Source organism: Callithrix jacchus, chromosome 11 (assembly GCF_049354715.1).
Source record: "Callithrix jacchus isolate 240 chromosome 11, calJac240_pri, whole genome shotgun sequence".
In the NCBI taxonomy this organism is placed as follows: Eukaryota; Metazoa; Chordata; class Mammalia; order Primates; family Cebidae; genus Callithrix; species Callithrix jacchus.
This window is the reverse complement of record NC_133512.1, coordinates 98016220-98034504: the sequence shown is the minus strand read 5'-3', so window position 1 is coordinate 98034504 and position 18285 is coordinate 98016220. Positions and strand designations below refer to the sequence as shown.

At 59.9% G+C, this 18285-nt stretch overlaps 1 protein-coding gene across 26 annotated transcripts in view; it reads left to right on the top strand.

Annotated features, from left to right (window-relative positions):
- Positions 1-734: 734 nt before the first annotated feature.
- Positions 735-18285, top strand: part of SSPOP (SCO-spondin) — a 58212-nt gene continuing 40661 nt past the window's right edge. For 19 of the 26 annotated variants that reach the window (XR_013523663.1, XR_013523662.1, XM_078341946.1 and 16 more), the window contains exons 1-29: positions 2305-2920; positions 3265-3347; positions 3514-3693; positions 3936-4180; positions 4273-4372; positions 5097-5422; positions 6491-6643; positions 6914-7085; positions 7167-7407; positions 7704-7848; positions 9303-9420; positions 9946-10121; positions 10205-10432; positions 10611-10776; positions 10985-11219; positions 11946-12135; positions 12250-12344; positions 12603-12859; positions 13196-13330; positions 14409-14605; positions 14708-14835; positions 14919-15028; positions 15377-15526; positions 15623-15716; positions 15811-15980; positions 16204-16437; positions 16660-16881; positions 17349-17585; positions 18130-18258. Coding sequence is in view for 24 of the 26 variants with exons in the window: in XM_078341946.1 (XP_078198072.1) it covers positions 2478-2920; positions 3265-3347; positions 3514-3693; positions 3936-4180; positions 4273-4372; positions 5097-5422; positions 6491-6643; positions 6914-7085; positions 7167-7407; positions 7704-7848; positions 9303-9420; positions 9946-10121; positions 10205-10432; positions 10611-10776; positions 10985-11219; positions 11946-12135; positions 12250-12344; positions 12603-12859; positions 13196-13330; positions 14409-14605; positions 14708-14835; positions 14919-15028; positions 15377-15526; positions 15623-15716; positions 15811-15980; positions 16204-16437; positions 16660-16881; positions 17349-17585; positions 18130-18258 (5359 nt within the window). In the remaining 2 variants the exon portion in view is untranslated. 26 annotated transcript variants of the gene reach the window in all.

Sequence of the window (18285 nt, the reverse complement as noted above, 5' to 3'; positions counted from 1 at the left end):
ACTTTGAGCCGGGTCCCCTGGGAGAAGGCCGGTCCGAGTCTGGAGCTCCGGGGGGCGAGGCTAGGACTGGCTGGGCGGAGACTCTGAGGGCGGGGTCCGGGGAGGGTCTGCTTGGGGGCTGCAGAGAGGGGAGGGCTCTTTGGGCCGGAGACGCTGGCGGGGAGGAGGCCCTGCTGGCCCGGACACCACCTGGAGTTAGATGTGGAGGGCAGGGGTGAGTCCCAGCGCCAGCTCCTCAGGGGACTCCCCTCGCCCTCCCAGCCTGGGTTATGACGAGTCTCCTCGGCCTCGTCCCCGCTGCACCCCGCTCCTGAAAGCTCCACAGATGCTGAAGTCTGAACTGTTAGTCCCGGTCTCCTCTCAGTGAGCTTTCTCCAGACTCCCCTGGGTTCCAGCTTACTCCCTCCTGCCCCTTTAGGGGAAAGGGTGACTGCGACTTGGGTCGCTTCTCAATCCAGGTGCTGGCGGATCAGCCCCAGTTTGATTCCGGAGCTGAGAATGAGGCTGGAAAGGGGAGGGGGTGCATGGCCATTGAGCTCCTGCTACCGTAGCCCACCACAGGGGTGAGTCCCTGGAAGAGCACCCAATCCCCAGGCTCAGCTGTGAAGGCTCCTCTGACTCCAGGCTGAAGGGAGCCCCTGGAGCGGCTGGTGTCACCGTTCATCCTGGGGTGTGGCCGAGCACCTGTGTCGGGGCTGTGAGACGTAAAGCGAGAATGTGCGTGTGTGTTAACAGGAAAGGGGGTGTCTGGGTGTGAGTGTGGCCCTTGCTGAGGAGTGATGGGGGTTGATTCCAGCCATCCGTGACAGTGACCGACCGCCTAAGAGACTCACTCTGGACTCTTTTTGGCCCCAGGATCAATGTGAACCCGGCAGAATGAGAGCCCGGCCCAGCTCTGGTCTTCAGTATTCCCCTTCCTCCCCCAGGTGGAACGACTCTATAGGATGCTCGGAGGGATATCAGGTTTAGGAGACAGAGGGGCGTGGAATCCGAGGTCTAGGCCGCATTCCAGCCCGGGCGTCCGGGTGTGCTCCGAGCTCTGCTGGAACCAGGATGGACCCCGGATTCCCCCGTGGAGCCTGTCACTGCCCCTCCCAGCCTGACTCTCGGATTATTTCATCCGGCTTGGCTCTGGCCCAGGGCTTGGTGGGGGAGGGCTGGCTCCCCCGCCCCCTCTTTCCAGAGGTTCCTCTCATTCCTCAGCACAGGTTTCCCAGTTCTAGACCCCAAAGACTCTAGAAGTCCCTTGAAGAAGGAGACAGGATGGGCCCAACCAGCCGCACATAATCATCCCCAGCAAGAATCCGGACCCTGGAGAAAAGGGTACATGTTGCCCCCCCATCTCCAAACACTCAGGAACCCCAGCTACCCTGGAAAGGCTCCCGCTCACTGGCCCCCTCACTCCATTTTTTTTTTTTTTTTTTTTTTGAGACAGTTTCGCTCTTGTTACCCAGGCTGGAGTGCAATGAATGGCGCGGTCTCGGCTCACCACAACCTCCGCCTCCTGGGTTCAGGCAATTCTCCTGCCTCAGCCTCCTGAGTAGCTGGGATTACAGGCACGCGCCACCATGCCCAGCTAATTTTTTGTATTTTTAGTAGAGACGGGGTTTCACCATGTTGACCAGGATGGTCTCAATCTCTTGACCTCATGATCCACCTGCCTCAGCCTCCCAAATTCCTGGGATTACAGGCTTGAGCCACCGCGCCCGGCCTGGCCCTCACTCTTAAGTTTGGGTAAGAGAGGGGTGGGAGGCAGGGCAGCGCCGCCCGGCCTGGCCCTCACTCTTAAGTTTGGGTAAGAGAGGGGTGGGAGTCAGGGCAGCACCATCCAGGCAGTTCAAGGCTGGAAGACCCCATCAGTCATTTAGTCCAGGAGCTCTTAACCTTTTTATGGGGTCATGGCCCTCTTGAGGATCTAATAATAAAACTTACGGAACTGTCTTCAGAAAAATGTGCACATACAATTTCAAAGAATGACTGGAGTCTGAGTCCCATCTGTGCACTCCTGGGAAGTCCCTGAAATTTTTACTGGGAAGGAAATTGGGGCCCAGAAAGAGGGGGTGGCTTGCCCAGAGCCCCTTGTTAATCTGTGGTAGTGCCGGAGAATGTGAAAATACACACACACACAGAGAGAGAGAGAGAGAGAGAGAGAAACAGACGCCCTGGGAGTGGGTGGGAAGGACACCGTTTCCAGGGAGAGCTGGCCTCTGAGGGGCTGGTGTGGCAGGTCCAATCCAGTTGTGGGCAGCTGGTGCCCTGGAGCATGAGGCTAGAATAAAGCCTCCCCAGCCCTCAGGACTGGCCACTGGGCTTCAGGGAGGCTGCGTGGGGCAGGAGAGAGCGGCACTGGCCTCTCCGTGCTCTCTGCAGCGTCGCCTCTCTCGAGCCCAAGCCTCACATTCCCCAAATGTGCCCCGGGGGTGAGGGCATCATGCTGCTCCTTGCCCTCCTCTTTGGGATGGCGTGGGCCCTGGCTGATGGGTAAGCAGCCCACCCTGGACCTTTCTGACAAGAGTCCTCTTCCTGCCCCATGCCCAGGGACCCTCTGGGGCATCAGACTTCGCGCCCCCACCCCCGGGGTCCTCCCTTCACCCCCCCCCCCACTTCTCATGAGTGTTTCCCCCTACCTCAGCATCCTCCTTACTTCAGTAACCACCCCTGGGAGTGGGGTCATAGGACAGGGCTTTTGGTGGCAGAGGGAATGGTGGCAGCAGCGGTGGTTCCCCATCATGGGCAGGCGGTGGTGTGAGTGGACGGAGAGCATCCGTGTGGAGGAGGAATTAGCACCCCGTCAGGAGGAACTGGTGCCCTGTGCCAGCCTCGACCATTACAGCCGCCTGGGCTGGCGACTGGACCTGCCCTGGAGTGGTCGCGTGGGGTTTACCCGGTCCCCAGCACCTGGGCTCTGTCCTATCTACAAGTGAGTAAGGGTGAGAGCCTGGGCTGTCTGCTGGGCAGGAAAGGAGTGACAGGCCGGACATCCTGAGAATGGGGAGGCCCTGGCAGAAGCAGGCATTTGGGAAGTAGATGGGGAGTGGGCTTGGAGAAGCGTGGAGAATGTGAGATTAGGGTGGGGGGTGGACAGGACAGGGAGAGGCCCAAAGCCTGTTCCCTCTGCCCCTCAACCCCCACGGTCTCCTTCCCAACATTATTCTCACTTTGCATGTGGGGAAATTAAGGCCAGGGGAAATAATGCCCTCCGCAGGGTGGGACTGGACTGAATGCTAACATCTCCTCCCATTTCCACCTGCTCGGTGTGTGCAGACCCCCAGAAACCCGGCCTGCCACATGGAACCGGACAGTGAGGGCTTGCTGCCCAGGCTGGGGGGGTGCCCACTGCACTGAGGGTAAGCGCCTGAGTGCCTTCGAGGAAGCAGTACCTTCTGGGAGTCCTGGGCGGGGGATGTTCGATCAGATGTGTGGTTTTGGGCAGGCAAACAGGGCTGGGCTGAGAGCTCCAGGCTGCCCCATGCTCACTGCCTGGGTCTGTCCCATTCTCCCCACCTACTGCAGCCCTCACAGAAGCCAGTCGTGAAGGCCACTGCTTTGCCATGTGGCAGTGCCAGCTACAGGCAGGTTCAGCCAATGCCTCGGCAGGAAGCCTGGAGGAGTGCTGCGCCAGGCCCTGGGGACGAAGCTGGCAGGATGGCAGCTCCCAGGCCTGCCTCAGCTGCCCTAGCCGACACCTGCCAGGTGGGTCTGCAGACTCCAGCCTGCCAGACAGGCACAGTCCTGGCCATCACCCCTCCTGCCTTCCCAGGCACTCTCATGTGGAGTTCTGCTCTGGGCCCTTCTACAGGGCCCGTACCGGCTCCCTAGGCCACTAGGATGACTACGCCCTGCCCACCTGCCTCCCGCTGTGCCGGGCACCCTGTGTCCTTGCCTTCCACCTCTGCCTCACACTCAGAGGCTCACAGTTGATGTGTCTCTCGCAGGCAGTGCCTCTTCTCCAGCCCCCCTGCAGCCCCTGGCAGGGGCTGTGGGCCAGCTGTGGAGCCAGCACCAGCATCCCTCGGCCACCTGCGCCTCCTGGTCGGGCTTCCACTACCGCACCTTTGATGGACGCCACTACCACTTCCTGGGCCGCTGCACCTACCTGCTGGCGGGTGCTGCAGACTCCACCTGGGCTGTCCACCTCAGACCTGGGGACCGCTGCCCCCAGCTGGGACACTGTCAGCTGGTGAGGGAAGGAGATGGGGCAGCCACAGAGAGGAGGCTGGACAGGGGAGGAAGAGAGCCCAGACCCCGTTTTCCACTGTGCATCTCCCCAAGGTCCAGGTGACGATGGGACGCGAGGAGGTGCTGATCCAGGCTGGAACTGTGTCTGTGAAGGGGCAGCTGGTACCTGAAGGGCAGTCTTGGCTGCTCCACGGTGAGGGTGCTGGGGGAGCAAGAGGTTGCTGAGCCCCCACGTGCTCCTCTGGGACAGTCTCTCCACCCTCCAGGCAGAGTCAGAAAAGGAGCAGGGGGCAGTTTGGGATCAAGTCCACTGTGGGCCCCCAACCATTGCTGATGGGAGCCACTGAAGCGCAGATCTAGTGAGGGGCCAGGAGGAACCAGGCCTAGTCTCCACCCTCTGCAACTACCCCCACCGAACTCTTGCAGCACAAGCTCAGGCATGTCCTTCTACCTAACTGCCCACACTTCAGTTTCCCTACCAGCCTCAAAGGAGTGCTGTGAGGTAGCACTTGGGTGCTAAGAGATGGGAAGCTCTCCTAACAGAACCTTTGTCCTGGCTGGGCTGCAGGGTGAGGTGGGGGCAAGCTTCCTGCGTGTAGGCCTGTGCGTGCCTGTGTGCATGTGTGTGTGCATGTATGTGTGCACGTACACATGTGTTTCGTAGTTCACTTGTAGTTTACTCTCTCCAGAGAGCATCCGCAGCTTTCATGAGCTTCTCAAAGAGAGCTGTGATGGAAATCAATTACTCTGCTTTAAAGTATATACTTTTGGTATAAAGCACAGAGCTATCTAGAATTTGAGAATTGTGTGAGTTGTTTCCCTCTCCTTTCCTTCCCTGGGCAGCTGAGCCCTGCTGTGGTGGGGGGATGGGTGAGAATTGTGGCTGCAGGGAGCAAGTGACTGCTTCCTGTGCCCAGGGCTGAGCCTGCAGTGGCTGGGGGACTGGCTGGTGCTGTCAGGGGGCCTGGGGGTTGTGGTGCGGCTGGACAGGGCTGGCTCCATCTCCATCTCTGTGGACCACGAGCTCTGGGGACAGACGCAAGGCCTCTGTGGGCTCTACAATGGCCGGCCAGAGGGTAAGTGGGGTGTGGTTGGTTGCTGGTGTAGCAGGGAAGGGAAGACTGGAGGCCCCAGACCCAGCACTCTGCCTCACCCCTTCTCAGATGACTTCATGGAGCCAGGTGGAGAGCTGGCCATGTTGGCAGCCACCTTTGGAAATTCCTGGAGGTTCCCTGACACGGAGGTGAGGCTGCCTTGGGGGCCCCTCCCTCCCAGCTGCCTGCCCATTCCCAGCTTTTCAGCCTTGCTCCTGACTCCTGTACCTCCAAGCTCTTATCACAGTTTCATTGCTGGCCTGTTCCCTAGGACAGGGCCTGGCCCTCTTCTAGGTCCTCAGGGGCAGAGGGCAGGCCCTGGGGTCCCACAGGAAGCCTGGCTGCCTGCTGTGAAATAGCCATCAGAGGCCAGCACTGGTGAATCAGTCGGTCATTTATCCCGACCACTGCAGCCCAGCCTGGGGCTACCACCTTGCCTGTCTCCCCAGCCACAGCTGCACACCAACACACAGAGATCTGCATGTGTACACACACACACAGAAGCTACACACCAACACACAGAGATCTGCATGTGCACACACACATACACACACACAGGCTGCACACCAACACACGGAGATTTGCTTGTGTACACACACACACACACACACACAGGCTACACACCAACACACAGAAATCTGCATGTGCACACACACACATACACAGGCTGCACATCAACACACAGAGATTTGCTTGTCTACACGCACACACAGGCTACACACCAACACACAGAGATCTGCATGTGCGTACACACACACAGGCTGCACACCAACACACAGAGATCTGCATGTGTACACACACAGAAGCTGCACACCAACACACAGAGATCTGCATGTGCACACAAACACACACAGGCTGCACACCAACACACAGAGATCTGCATGTGCACACACACACAGGCTACACACCAAGACACAGAGATCTGCATGTGTACACACACACACAGAAGCTACACACCAACACACAGAGATCTTCAGTGCACACAAACACACACAGGCTACACACCAACACACAGAGATCTGCATGTGTACACACACATACAGAAGCTACACACCAACACACAGAGATCTGCATGTGCACACACACACACACACAGGCTGCACACCAACAGGCTGGAGGTGAGGCCTTGATGCAGTGTGAGAGCACCAGGCATGTTTCTGGGGTCCTGGTTAACGTCCCTCATCACTACCGCCTGGCCTGATGTCCTTTGTCCCCAGCCTGGGTGTCTGGATGCAGTGGAGGTGGCCAAGGGCTGTGACGGCCCCTTGAGGCTCACAGAGGCAGATGTGGAGCCTGGCCATTTGCGGGCTGAAGCCCAGGACATGTGCCATCAGCTGCTGGAAGGTCCATTCAGGCAGTGCCATGCCCAGGTATGGATGGGGTGGGGGTGGTATCTGGTATCCAAGGGTGGGTGCTAGAGAGGTGGCAGCCAGCTGGTCTGACCCTGCCTGTGGGTTACTTTGGGCCATCTGTCAACCTCCACTTCCCCATCCTCAGCTTTATCTCTGGGAAATGGCCAGCTCATGTGTGTGATCTCTGAGATCCCTTCTGGGGCCCATCCATTTGGTTACAATTCATGGAAGCAGGAGGCTGCGGGTGTTTGCTGAGGCTGTTTGCTGAGGGGCCCTCTTTTCTTGCAGGTTTCCCCTGCTGAGTACCATGAGGCCTGCCTCTTTGCCTACTGTGCAGGGGCCCTGGTGGGCGGCAGGCAAGAGGGGTGGCGGCAGGCTGTGTGCGCCACCTTTGCCAACTATGCCCAGGCCTGTGCCAGGCGGCACATCCACATTCGCTGGAGGAAGCCTGACTTCTGTGGTACTACTTGGGCCTCCCCACCCTGCAGGATTGGCTGGGGTCTGGGTGGGGGGGAACCACAGCTCACTCCTGTCCCCACAGAGCGCCTGTGCCCCGGGGGCCAGCTCTACTCCGAGTGCATCTCCCTCTGCCCACCCAGCTGTGAGACAGTGGGTCAGGGAGAGGAGGAGTCCTGCGGGGAAGAGTGTGTGAGTGGCTGTGAGTGCCCTCGAGGCCTCTTCTGGAACGGTACCCTCTGTGTGCCTGCCGCCCAGTGCCCCTGCTACTACCGCCGCCAGCGCTATGCACCCCGTGACACTGTGTACCAGCTGTGTAACCCCTGGTGGGTCCTTTGGCCGTGCTGGGGGTGGTGGCTGCTCGGTGCCCTTGGATCCTTCCCTTTATGCCCTCTCCTCAACCTGCTTCCCCCAAGTCTCCAGCCCACTCCGAGCCTTCCTCTCAGAGACCTGGGACTGATGCTGTCATGGCTGATGGCCTTGCCAGCTGACCTCTACCCCTTTCAGCGGGAGAGGCTCTCACAGGAGGGGAGGAACAAAGGTTTTGGAGGGTCACATCCAGCTCAGACTCCCCCTCAGGGTGGAGCTGATGCCAGAGCTCACTGTCTCACCATGTCCACAGCGTGTGCAAGGATGGCCGCTGGCACTGCGCCCAGGCCCTGTGCCCCGCTGAGTGTGCCTTGGGCGGGGATGGGCACTACCTCACCTTCGACGGGCGGAGCTTCTCCTTCCGGGGCGGTCAAGGTTGCCGCTACAGCCTGGTACAGGTGGGCAGAGGGCAATCTGCAGAGGCGACACTCTGCTAGAGTAGGGGCCCTCCTAGAGGGGGCAGTGGGGCAGACTGTAAGGAAACCCCCAAATAAGTAAGCGAAACCCAGAGTCTTCTCAGGAAAGGCCGAGGGAGAACCAACCCTGAGGGCAGCTACCACAGGCCTGGAGGCCTCCTGCTGGGTTTTCACCTCCCCCCAGCTTCCCTGTGAAGGTCCCTCTGTCATCACGACCAGTCTATGGCTGCTAACCAAAACCCATCCTCAGTGCTCTCTCACCAATGGGACTGGCTGGGCTCATCACAGGCTACTTCATGCAGAACAACCCCAGGGGAAATAAGAGGCCCTACTCCCCACCCTAAACCTTCCTCAATAAAGTGAGGCCACTTCTCAAGTTTAGGTTCAGGCCACAATTTTTCCAATCACCTGGGGTCCTCTGAGGGATTGCTCCATCAAGCGATTGGACCATTCCCACTCCTCTCATAAGTAGCGATGGGTGAGGAGGTCCTGGGAGCACAATCCTCAGAGAGGCTGTGCCTGTCCCTAGGGAAGGAAGAAGACAGCCATCTCCCCCAATGCACACGGCCAAAGATGCATGTGTGTACACATACACGCTGCACACCAACATGCAGAGATCTGCATGCACACAGGCTACACACCAACATACAGAGATCTGCATGTGCACACACACACAGGCTGCACACCAACACATGGAGATCTGCATGTGCATACACACACACAGGCTGCACACCAACACACAGAGATCTGCATGTGCACACACACACAGGCTGCACACCAACACATGGAGATCTGCATGTGCACACACACACACAGGCTGCACACCAACACACAGAGATCTGCATGTGCACACACACACAGGCTACACACCAACACACAGAGATTTGTATGCACACACACACACAGGCTGCACACCAACACACAGAGATTTGTATGCACACACACACACAGGCTGCATACCAACACAGACTTGTATGCACACATACACATATACATGCACCCATGTTCAGACTTACACAGAGACACAGACATACACACCTGACACACTCTCATGTGTACACATGCACACACATATGGAAGAACATACATACCCATGGGGAGGAAAGAGAGGAGTCATCTCACCCCAACATGCAGACATGCACTTACATACACACACGGGTGCACACACAAACATGCGCACACATACCTCCACATGACACCCATGTGCACATCCATGGCCCTACACACACATACACACACACATCCATGCATGCTGGCCCATGGTGAAGGTGAAGCCCCTGACCTGGCAGAGCGTCTGGCTGGCTGGAAGGTGGGCAGCTGCCTCCAGGCGCGTGCTGAAGGTGTTCTGTAGGGAAGGTCTCCAGTATCCTCCCTGAGACCCTCCCCAGAGATGGTCGGCCCACCCAGCCCCACTGAATTCCTCCTGCCCGCCCCAGGACTATGTGAAGGGACAGCTACTGATCCTGCTGGAGCACGGGGCCTGCGAGGCTGGGAGCTGCCTCCACGCCATCTCCGTCTCCCTGAAGGACACCCACATCCAGCTCAGGGACTCAGGTAGCCTCTGCTCTGTGCTCCTGGGGCAGTCCCAGGCCTCCTGTCACTGCTCCCCCTCCACATTGCCCTGTGGCTTTGCAGTCCAAACACTCTCCCCCAGACTCCTGCACCTGAGTACACTGCCTCAACTTCCCCAGCCCTCCCATCTCTGAAGCAGACAGAGTCCTGAGGAGATGTTCCAGGGCATTGTCTGCCCTGTCCTGGGGTCAAATACGAGCCACACAGCTATCAGAGCTTGAAAGGCCTCAAGGCATGACCATACCGGGCAGGCCACCCTCAGCAGGGTCCCTCCAACCCTCCCCATCCAGCTCCCCAACACACTGACCATGAGGGTGATGGATTGGCACATCTGTGCGCTGAGGGTAGTCCTTGGGCTGCTCGGGGAGGAAGCTCAGGTGGAACTCTAGTTGTTCCCAGCAGCCCACCCTGACACAGGACCTCCTACTTCCCACCTGAGCTCCTTCCCTTCTTGCAGCCCTGTCCTTCCACCTGCCTCACCCCCATCACCAGGCCCCCCTGTTCCAGGAGCTGTGCTGGTCAACGGGCAGGACGTGGGCTTGCCCTGGATTGGCACTGAGGGCCTCAGTGTGCGCCGAGCTTCCTCCTCCTTCCTGCTGCTGCGCTGGCCTGGGGCCCAGGTGCTCTGGGGTCTGTCTGACCCTGCAGCCTACATCACCCTGGACCCCCGCCATGCCCACCAGGTGTGCCAATGAGGTGGGTGGATGGCTGCACAAGGCTGCGGTGGGACTGCATTCAGCTGTCTTACATGCACGCCTGTGGCCAGGTGCAGGGTCTGTGTGGCACCTTCACCCAGAACCAGCAGGATGACTTCCTGACACCAGCCGGGGATGTGGAAACTAGCATTGCCGCCTTTGCTAGCAAGTTCCAGGTGGCCAGCAAGGGAAGATGCCCCTCTGGGGACCATGCCCTGCTCTCCCCATGCACCACCCACTCCCAGCGCCACGCCTTCGCAGAAGCGACCTGTGCCGTCCTGCATAGCCCTGTCTTCCAGGTAGCTGAGCTGGGCTCCTCCCACATCCATAAGATGGGCCAACACCTGCTCTGCCCTCCACCTGGGCTCTTGGGACGATCAAGGGAGAACAGACAAGCCCAGAGAGGGGGTATTGGGGACCAAGGGGATGTAGACTCCGTGGAAGAGAATTTGACCCATTTCCCCATCTCCTCCCAAGGAATGCCATGGGCTGGTGGACAGGGAGCCATTCCATCTGCGCTGCCTGGCCGCCATGTGTGGCTGTGACCCCGGCAGCAACTGCCTGTGCCCGGTGCTGTCTGCCTATGCACATCGTTGTGCCCAGGAAGGTGCCTCACCTCCCTGGAGGAACCAGACCCTCTGCCGTGAGTTCGCTCAGCCCAGCCAGCCCTACCCTAGGCCCCTCCCCTCCTGCCTTGTCCATTCCCCTTCCAGGAATGGCTGGGGGCCCGGGCTGCACCTCTAGCCTTGGCAGATTGCAGAGGCACAGGGGGTGTGGGTTATGGGGTTCACAGGGAGTGGAGAGAGCCGGCGGTGGCTATGCCCCTGACCTGTGTGTGTCCCTGTGCCCAGCTGTTCTGTGTCCTGGTGGTCAGGAGTACCGAGAGTGTACCCCAGTATGCGGTCAACACTGCGGGGAGCCGGAGGACTGTGGGGAACTGGGCAGCTGTGTGGCCGGTTGTAACTGTCCTCCGGGGCTGCTGTGGGACCTTGAGGGCCAGTGTGTGCCCCCTAGCTTGTGCCCCTGCCAGCTTGGAGCCCGTCGCTATGCCCCTGGAAGTGCTGCCATGAAGGACTGCAACCGCTGGTGAGGGCAGCGACCTTTGGGGCAAGAGAAAGAATGTGGGGTGAAGAGGTAGCTTGGAAGACAATGGGTGGGCTGTGCAGCATTGTTAGTCGAAGCATGCATGCTTTGGGTGACAGAGTGCCGATCACTTCCCCCAGGTCACTGGGCACGTCAGGGTCCATAAAGCACTTTCATGTGCATCATTTTCTTTAGTTTTACTTTCCTACCATAACTTAGTCAAGTAAGAAGTGGAAAAATTGTACCCATTTCACAGATGAGGAAACTGAGGCTCAGATAAACTAAACAGCATGCAGAGTCACACAGCTCGTTCATGAGAAGTGAAGGCAGGTTGTGGACCTGGGCAGGCAGGGCCAGGATCCAGGGCTTGGTAAGGGTGGGGGCTGAGGGTGCAGGCTTCGGTGCAATCCCTCTCCTATTGGGCTGGGAGTGGAGTGGTTCAATGTCTCTGTTCTGCTCCAGAGCCTGGAGGATGGCCCTACTGGAGCTGGGACAGAAAGGGTGACAATGTCTATCCCAAGAATGTCAGGGTGCTGGAAACAGCCTGTGCTGGTGACTGGGTGCTGGGAGCTGAGATGCTCAGGTCTTCAGCATCAGGGCTGGGTTTTCACTCAACATGATGGGATCTGGACACCTGGGAACCCAGCGTCTGGGTTCCAGAGACTCTCACCATGTCAGACCAGGTCCCTGGTGGCTTGGACTTGGCTCTTACTCCTCAACCTTCTACAGCATCTGCCAGGAAAGGGGCCTCTGGAATTGCACGGGACACCATTGCCCCCCACAGCAGGCATTCTGCCCCAGGGAGCTTGTCTATGCCCCTGGTGCCTGTCTCCTCACCTGTGACAGCCCCAGCGCCAATCACTCCTGCCCTGCAGGCAGGGCTGATGGCTGTGTCTGTCCATCAGGCATGGTGCTGCTGGTGAGTCCAAGAAGGAGCTGTGTGGGGAAGCAGGATGGCCTTCCCTAAGCCAGGGCGCTGCCCTGCTCCCCTTGCACCCCTACACGGTGCCCTTTGTCCCTGCCCTCTGCCCAGGATGAGCGCTGTGTGCCTCCTGACCTGTGTCCCTGCCGTCACAGTGGGCAGTGGTACCTGCCCAATGCCACCATCCAGGAAGACTGCAACGTTTGGTATGCCCAACTGCAGTGACCTCCAACCCTTTGACCTTGTGACCCACAGCTCCCCACACATCATCCTTTCCTCCAGCAGAAGGGGTTGGGGTGGTGGGGGCTGGGGTATCCAGACTGGCCTGGGCCAGGGGAACCCTGCAGGACCCCTCCACACTGGGGGCTACTGAAATTGCCTGGATCCAGGACCAGCTGCCCCGCCTGGATCCAGCCCCCAGGGCCCTGTCCTCAGTGACTCTGTTTCACCCACCTTGCCCACAGTGTGTGCCGGGGCCGGCAGTGGCACTGCACAGGTCAGCGTTGCAGTGGGCGATGCCAGGCGTCAGGCGCCCCGCACTATGTGACATTTGACGGACTGGCCTTCACCTTTCCCGGGGCCTGCGAATATCTGCTGGTGCGAGAGGCCAGTGGCCTGTTCACAGTCTCTGCCCAGAACCTGCCCTGTGGGGCCAGCGGTCTCACCTGCACCAAAGCGTTGGCCGTGCGTCTGGAGGGCACTGCTGTGCACATGCTCAGAGGTGGCTGCAGTACTGAAGGGTGACATTGCCAGGGAGGGGCACAGCTGTGTGGCTTCCCAGCTGCACAGGGTGGGCAGGGACGTGGTTCCCTGTGTTTGCCCACTCCTTACTGGGCTTGGCTGCCCTCCATGCCATGGGGTTGGTGCCTCTCCTTTTGGCTGGGACTCATAATCCAGGAAGACTTCCAGAAATTAGGCTTTCAGCGAAGTCTAATGACACACCAGGGTCACATAGGTAGAGAAGTAAAAGGGCTGGAGTGGGGAGCTAGAGAGCCTCATGAGGACCTGGGGGGCCCTTTCTTCCAGGCTGGGCCTGAATGCCTCTCTTGTTCCATAGGCCGGGCAGTGACAGTGAATGGGGTGAGCGTGACGCTCCCCAAGGTCTACACGGGCCCTGGGCTGAGCCTGCGTCATGCTGGCCTCTTCCTGCTGCTCTCGACCCGCCTGGGCCTCACGCTGCTCTGGGACGGAGGTCAGGCCCCTGTCCTCTCCCAACCTTCTGACCCACCTTAGCACCATGGGGTTGGACTCACCCCAAGTTCTTTCTCCCAATACCTGACCCTCCCTCCTCGTGGTCTCCCTCCACTGAGCCCCTGACACCTCCCCAGGGCAGATTTCCAGGCTGACAGCCAGGCCGGGACCCTGAGCTCTCACCTGACCTCCCTGCCTGGCTGGTACTCGCTTGGTCCCACACCCAGGCCAGTGCCACCCTTACCTCCCAGCCCATGCAAGAGGTTAGAGTTTCCAAATCAGGTTTTGGCCAGGTGCAGTGGCTCACACCTGTAATCCCAGCACTTTGGGATTCCCTTGAGCCCAGGACTTCAAGACCAGCCTGAGTTGAACATGGCAGAGACTTCTCGTCTATAAAAAATACACAAATTAGCTGGGCACGATGGTGGGCATCTGAAGTCACAGGTGCTTGGGAGGCTAAGGTGGGAGGATTGCTTCAGCCTGGGAGGTCGAGGCTGCAGTAAGCCAGGATCACCCCACTGCACTTAGCCTGGACAACAGAGCAAGAGAAAAATTTTTTTTAATTAGATTTTCATAATTATCTTTTTCATCATTATGAAAGCAATCCTTCCACACCAAGAAAACATTGAGAAAATACTAAGTTTTAGAAAGGCGAAATGAAAATAAATCTAACTTCCCATCACCCAGACACAAGCAGTTGGCGTTTTAGAAATGTCACTGCTATTACAGAACACAGGGAAACCCAGAAAACCCCATATGGACCTGGCTCTGAGCCGCTGGACCACCCTCCCAGCCTGCGGCCACCGAGGCCAGTGCTGCTGGGTCTCACAGTCCTTCCTGGAGCGTGGTTTCCATCGGAATCTGACCTGATGGAGAATATCCCTTCCCTGAGCCCTTGGTCTGGTGTTAATTAGGAAAATAGGCTCTACTTCCCACCTTGAGTCCCCCAAATGTAGGTCTCTTCATTGAAGTACCCACACCCCCTGGTGTAGGTGGTACCCCGTGGGGATAAAACAGACCCTGGGTCTTCTGGCCCAGATGAGGGCCGGTGGGGTCACTTTTAACCATGCTGCTACCAGGGACTCGGGTCCTGGTGCAGCTGTCCCCTCAGTTCCGTGGTCGTGTGGCTGGGCTGTGTGGCGACTTTGATGGAGATGCCAGTAATGATCTTCGAAGCCGCCAGGGCGTCCTGGAGCCCACGGCTGAACTGGCTGCCCACTCCTGGCGCCTCAGCCCCCTCTGCCCTGAGCCAGGAGATCTGCCACACCCCTGCACAGTGAGTGCGGGCAGGAAAGCAGGAAGGGAGCTTCCTAGAGGCTGAGGGCTGGGGAGGGCGCCCGCTGGTCCCCTGTGCTGGAGACGCCACCTGTGCCTGCAGGTGAACTCACACCGGGCTGGCTGGGCCCGGGCCCGCTGCGGGGTGCTGCTGCAGCCGCTCTTCAAATCATGCCACGTGGAGGTGCCCCCACAGCAGCACTATGAGTGGTGCCTGTACGATGCCTGCGGGTGAGGAGGCGCCAACCTGGAGAGGGGTGGAGGTGGGGGTGCCAGGGTGTGAGGGTGCTGGGACTGAATGCTTCCTCCCACAGCTGCGACTCAGGGGGTGACTGTGAGTGCCTCTGCTCGGCCATTGCCACCTATGCAGACGAGTGCGCCCGGCATGGGCACCATGTGCGCTGGCGTAGCCAGGAGCTCTGCCGTGAGTGTGCCCCGCTCTCAGGCCCCGATGGTCAACCCTGCTGCAGGCTCAGCTTCTTGAAAGAGCTTCTCCTGTCCCATGAGGTGGCTGTTCATTCATTCAAGGTCGAGTTGAGCACTGAGTGCTCACTCTGTGCCAGACACTTTTCTAGATGAGCCCTATATGCAAGAACAGCAGCCAAGTAGAGCTGACATGGCACACATTGGCCCAGGAGGGTCTTGGGCAAGGTCTACACCAAACACCCTGTGCCCTCCATGGTGGTCACCTTGGCTGGCCAGCCAGCCTGGTGTGGCTACATCCTAGTGCCCTTGTGCCTCCGTGATCCAAGCCTCTCTTCTCTCCACCCAGCCCTGCAGTGTGAAGGGGGACAGGTGTATGAGGCCTGTGGCCCCACGTGTCCCCCCACCTGCCATGAGCACCATCCTGAGCCCGGGAGGCACTGCCAGGTGGTGGCCTGCGTGGAGGGTTGTTTCTGCCCCGAGGGGACTCTGTTGCATGGTGCGTAGAGTGAGAAAGGGTGGAGGGGAGGGGCACTGAGACTGGGAAGGGGCCACTGTGCCCTTTTACTCCGAGCCCTGTACTCTGTGACCTCAGGAGGAGCCTGCTTGGAGCCAGCTTCCTGCCCCTGTGAGTGGGGCAGCAACTCCTTCCCACCGGGGTCTGTGCTGCAGAAGGACTGTGGGAACTGGTGAGTGGGGGGGTCACCTGAAGTGGGGGACCTATAGAAGGGAGCCCTGGGCCAAGCCCAGCCTGTGGCTAATCCCAGGACACTGTGTACTCAGCACGTGCCAGGAAGGTCAGTGGCATTGTGGGGGTGATGGTGCCCACTGTGAAGAGCTGGTGTCTGGCTGTGCAGAGGGAGAGGTCATGTGCCAAGTGAGTGGGCACTGTGTGCCCCATGAGTGGCTTTGTGACAACCAGGACGACTGTGGCGATGGCTCTGACGAGGAGGGTGAGTGTCTGCCCATGTGTGGAAGCAACAGGGTGTGTCGGTACTTGCACATGGAAGTTTCCTGGGTCCGGGGGTGGCTTCCTTAGCTGCTGCTCCCATTGTCAGGGGCTATCTGTGACTTGAAGGGATGGGGGAAGGGAGGGTATTCTGGTCCCTCTGGGGTTGAGGGCTTCTCTGGGCCCCTCCAGCATCATCCTGAGCCTGCCTGCTTGCCCTGTGCTAGGTTGTGCCACCCCAGGCTGTGGGGAGGGGCAGATGGCTTGCAGGTCTGGTCACTGCCTGCCCCTGGACCTGCTCTGTGATGGCCGGGATGACTGTGGAGATGGCACGGATGAGCAGGGCTGCCCATGCCCACAGGGCTTGCTGGCCTGTGCTGATGGACGCTGCCTGCCCCCAGCCCTGCTCTGCGATGGGCATCCCGACTGTCTGGATGCCGCCGACGAGGAGTCCTGCCTGGGTGAGTTGTCCCGCCTGGGTGAGTTGTCCCTGCCCTGGACGCCAGCCTACCCAGCACCCTCTCCTGCAAGGCCCATCTCCTCATGAGCCCCGACTTCGTCTTACCTCTCCTCTGCCAGGTTCGTGCTATGAAGTTGGCCCTGAGGGTGTGGGAGTTTGGGCACTCCAAACAGTAAGAGTACAGGGCAGTGCCTGAGGGCCAGCTCTTCTTTTCTGGCTGCAGGGCAGGTGACCTGCGTCCCCGGGGAAGTGTCCTGTGTTGATGGCACCTGCCTGGGGGCCATACAGCTGTGTGACGGAATCTGGGACTGCCCAGATGGAGCCGATGAGGGGCCGGGACACTGCCCCCTCCCTTCTCTGCCCATGCCTCCTGCCGGCACGGTGCCAAGCCCCTCCCCTGGCTCCCTGGACACTATGCCACGTCCCCTGGCTAGCGCCAGCCCTGGTGAGTATCCTGGAGGGAAGGGGTGGGAAAGCTGGTGGCCGGAATCCTGGGGGAGAGGGCCGTAGGAGCCGTGGAGAGAGGCATTTGTGGCGCTGCTCTGGGATGGAAAGGAGCAGGGCACAGCGGGAGACTCCCGAAAACCCTGGAACGAATGAAGTGGAGGGCGTTTGAAAGAGTCCACGCGATTTCCCGGCGTTCGAGGCCTCCCTCCCAGCTGCAGGGAGTCGCGTGGAAATTCTTGGCCCAGAGGAGAGCTTTGGGAAAACCAACAGGGCAGCAACATGCAGGAGGGATTGTTCTTGGGAAGGGGCTGCAGGTGGGTTAGGGCGGGGGCCCAGGAAAGGGCCGAGGGACTTGGAGCAGGGAGGGGAGCGGTGGTGGAGGCGGAAGGGCGAGGCGGGCCTGGGCGCGATTGGAGGCGGGAAGGTGCTCACCCGCTGAGGGTCCAGCGCGGACGCACCCCGCAGCGCCGCCCTGCGGCCCCTTCGAGTTTCCGTGCGGCAGTGGCGAGTGCACCCCGCTGGGCTGGCGCTGCGACCAGGAGGAGGACTGCGCTGACGGCAGCGACGAGCGCGACTGCGGAGGGCCATGCGCGCCGCACCTGGCGCCCTGCGCCCGCGGCCCGCACTGCGTGTCCCCCGAGCAGCTGTGCGACGGCGTGTGGCAGTGTCCCGACGGCTCGGACGAGGGCCCCGACGCCTGCGGTGAGGCTTCCGCGCCCCCGCTCGTGCGCCCCCCACCCCCCGCTGGCCAAGCAGGGACCCCACCTCTCCCGGAGCACCTGGGCGCGGGCGCGGCAGCTAGAACGATGTAGGCTTGGGGGCATCCGAGGCTGGGCCACGTTTGTGTTCCTTTGATCTTTTGCGTGAAACTTTATTTGAAAACTTTTTGCTCTCCTACCTAAGCCCAGGGGAGAGAAGAAAGGGGCTTTTGTCTTTGCCCACACTTGGGCAAGAAGGGATAAGAGAGTGGGCAGAGGCTCTGCCGGGGTGGGGAGTGGATCTGTTTGGAGGGGTCCTGGCCCTCAGCGTTTTCCCACCAGACCTGAGCATACCCTTTGTGTCCCTGCAAGCCAGCCCTGGGGTCCTGCCTACCTCCCCCTAGAGGGAGCTGTCCAGAGGCCCCAGCTCCTCCCAGGCTGGCCTGCCCAGCTGCCTTCCACCGGCCTTCCTGCCCCTCTGCAGGGAGGGGGCAGGAGGGGGCAGGAGGGGACAGGAGTTAGCAGGACACTTCTCGTGGTGCCCGCAGGCTCCACCCAGTTGCCTCCGTGCCCTGGCCTCTTTCCCTGTGGTGTGGCTCCAGGGTTGTGCCTGACCCCCAAGCAACTCTGCGATGGGATCCCAGACTGTCCCCAGGGTGAGGACGAGCTGGACTGTGGTAAGGATGCTGTTCCTTGAGGGAGGC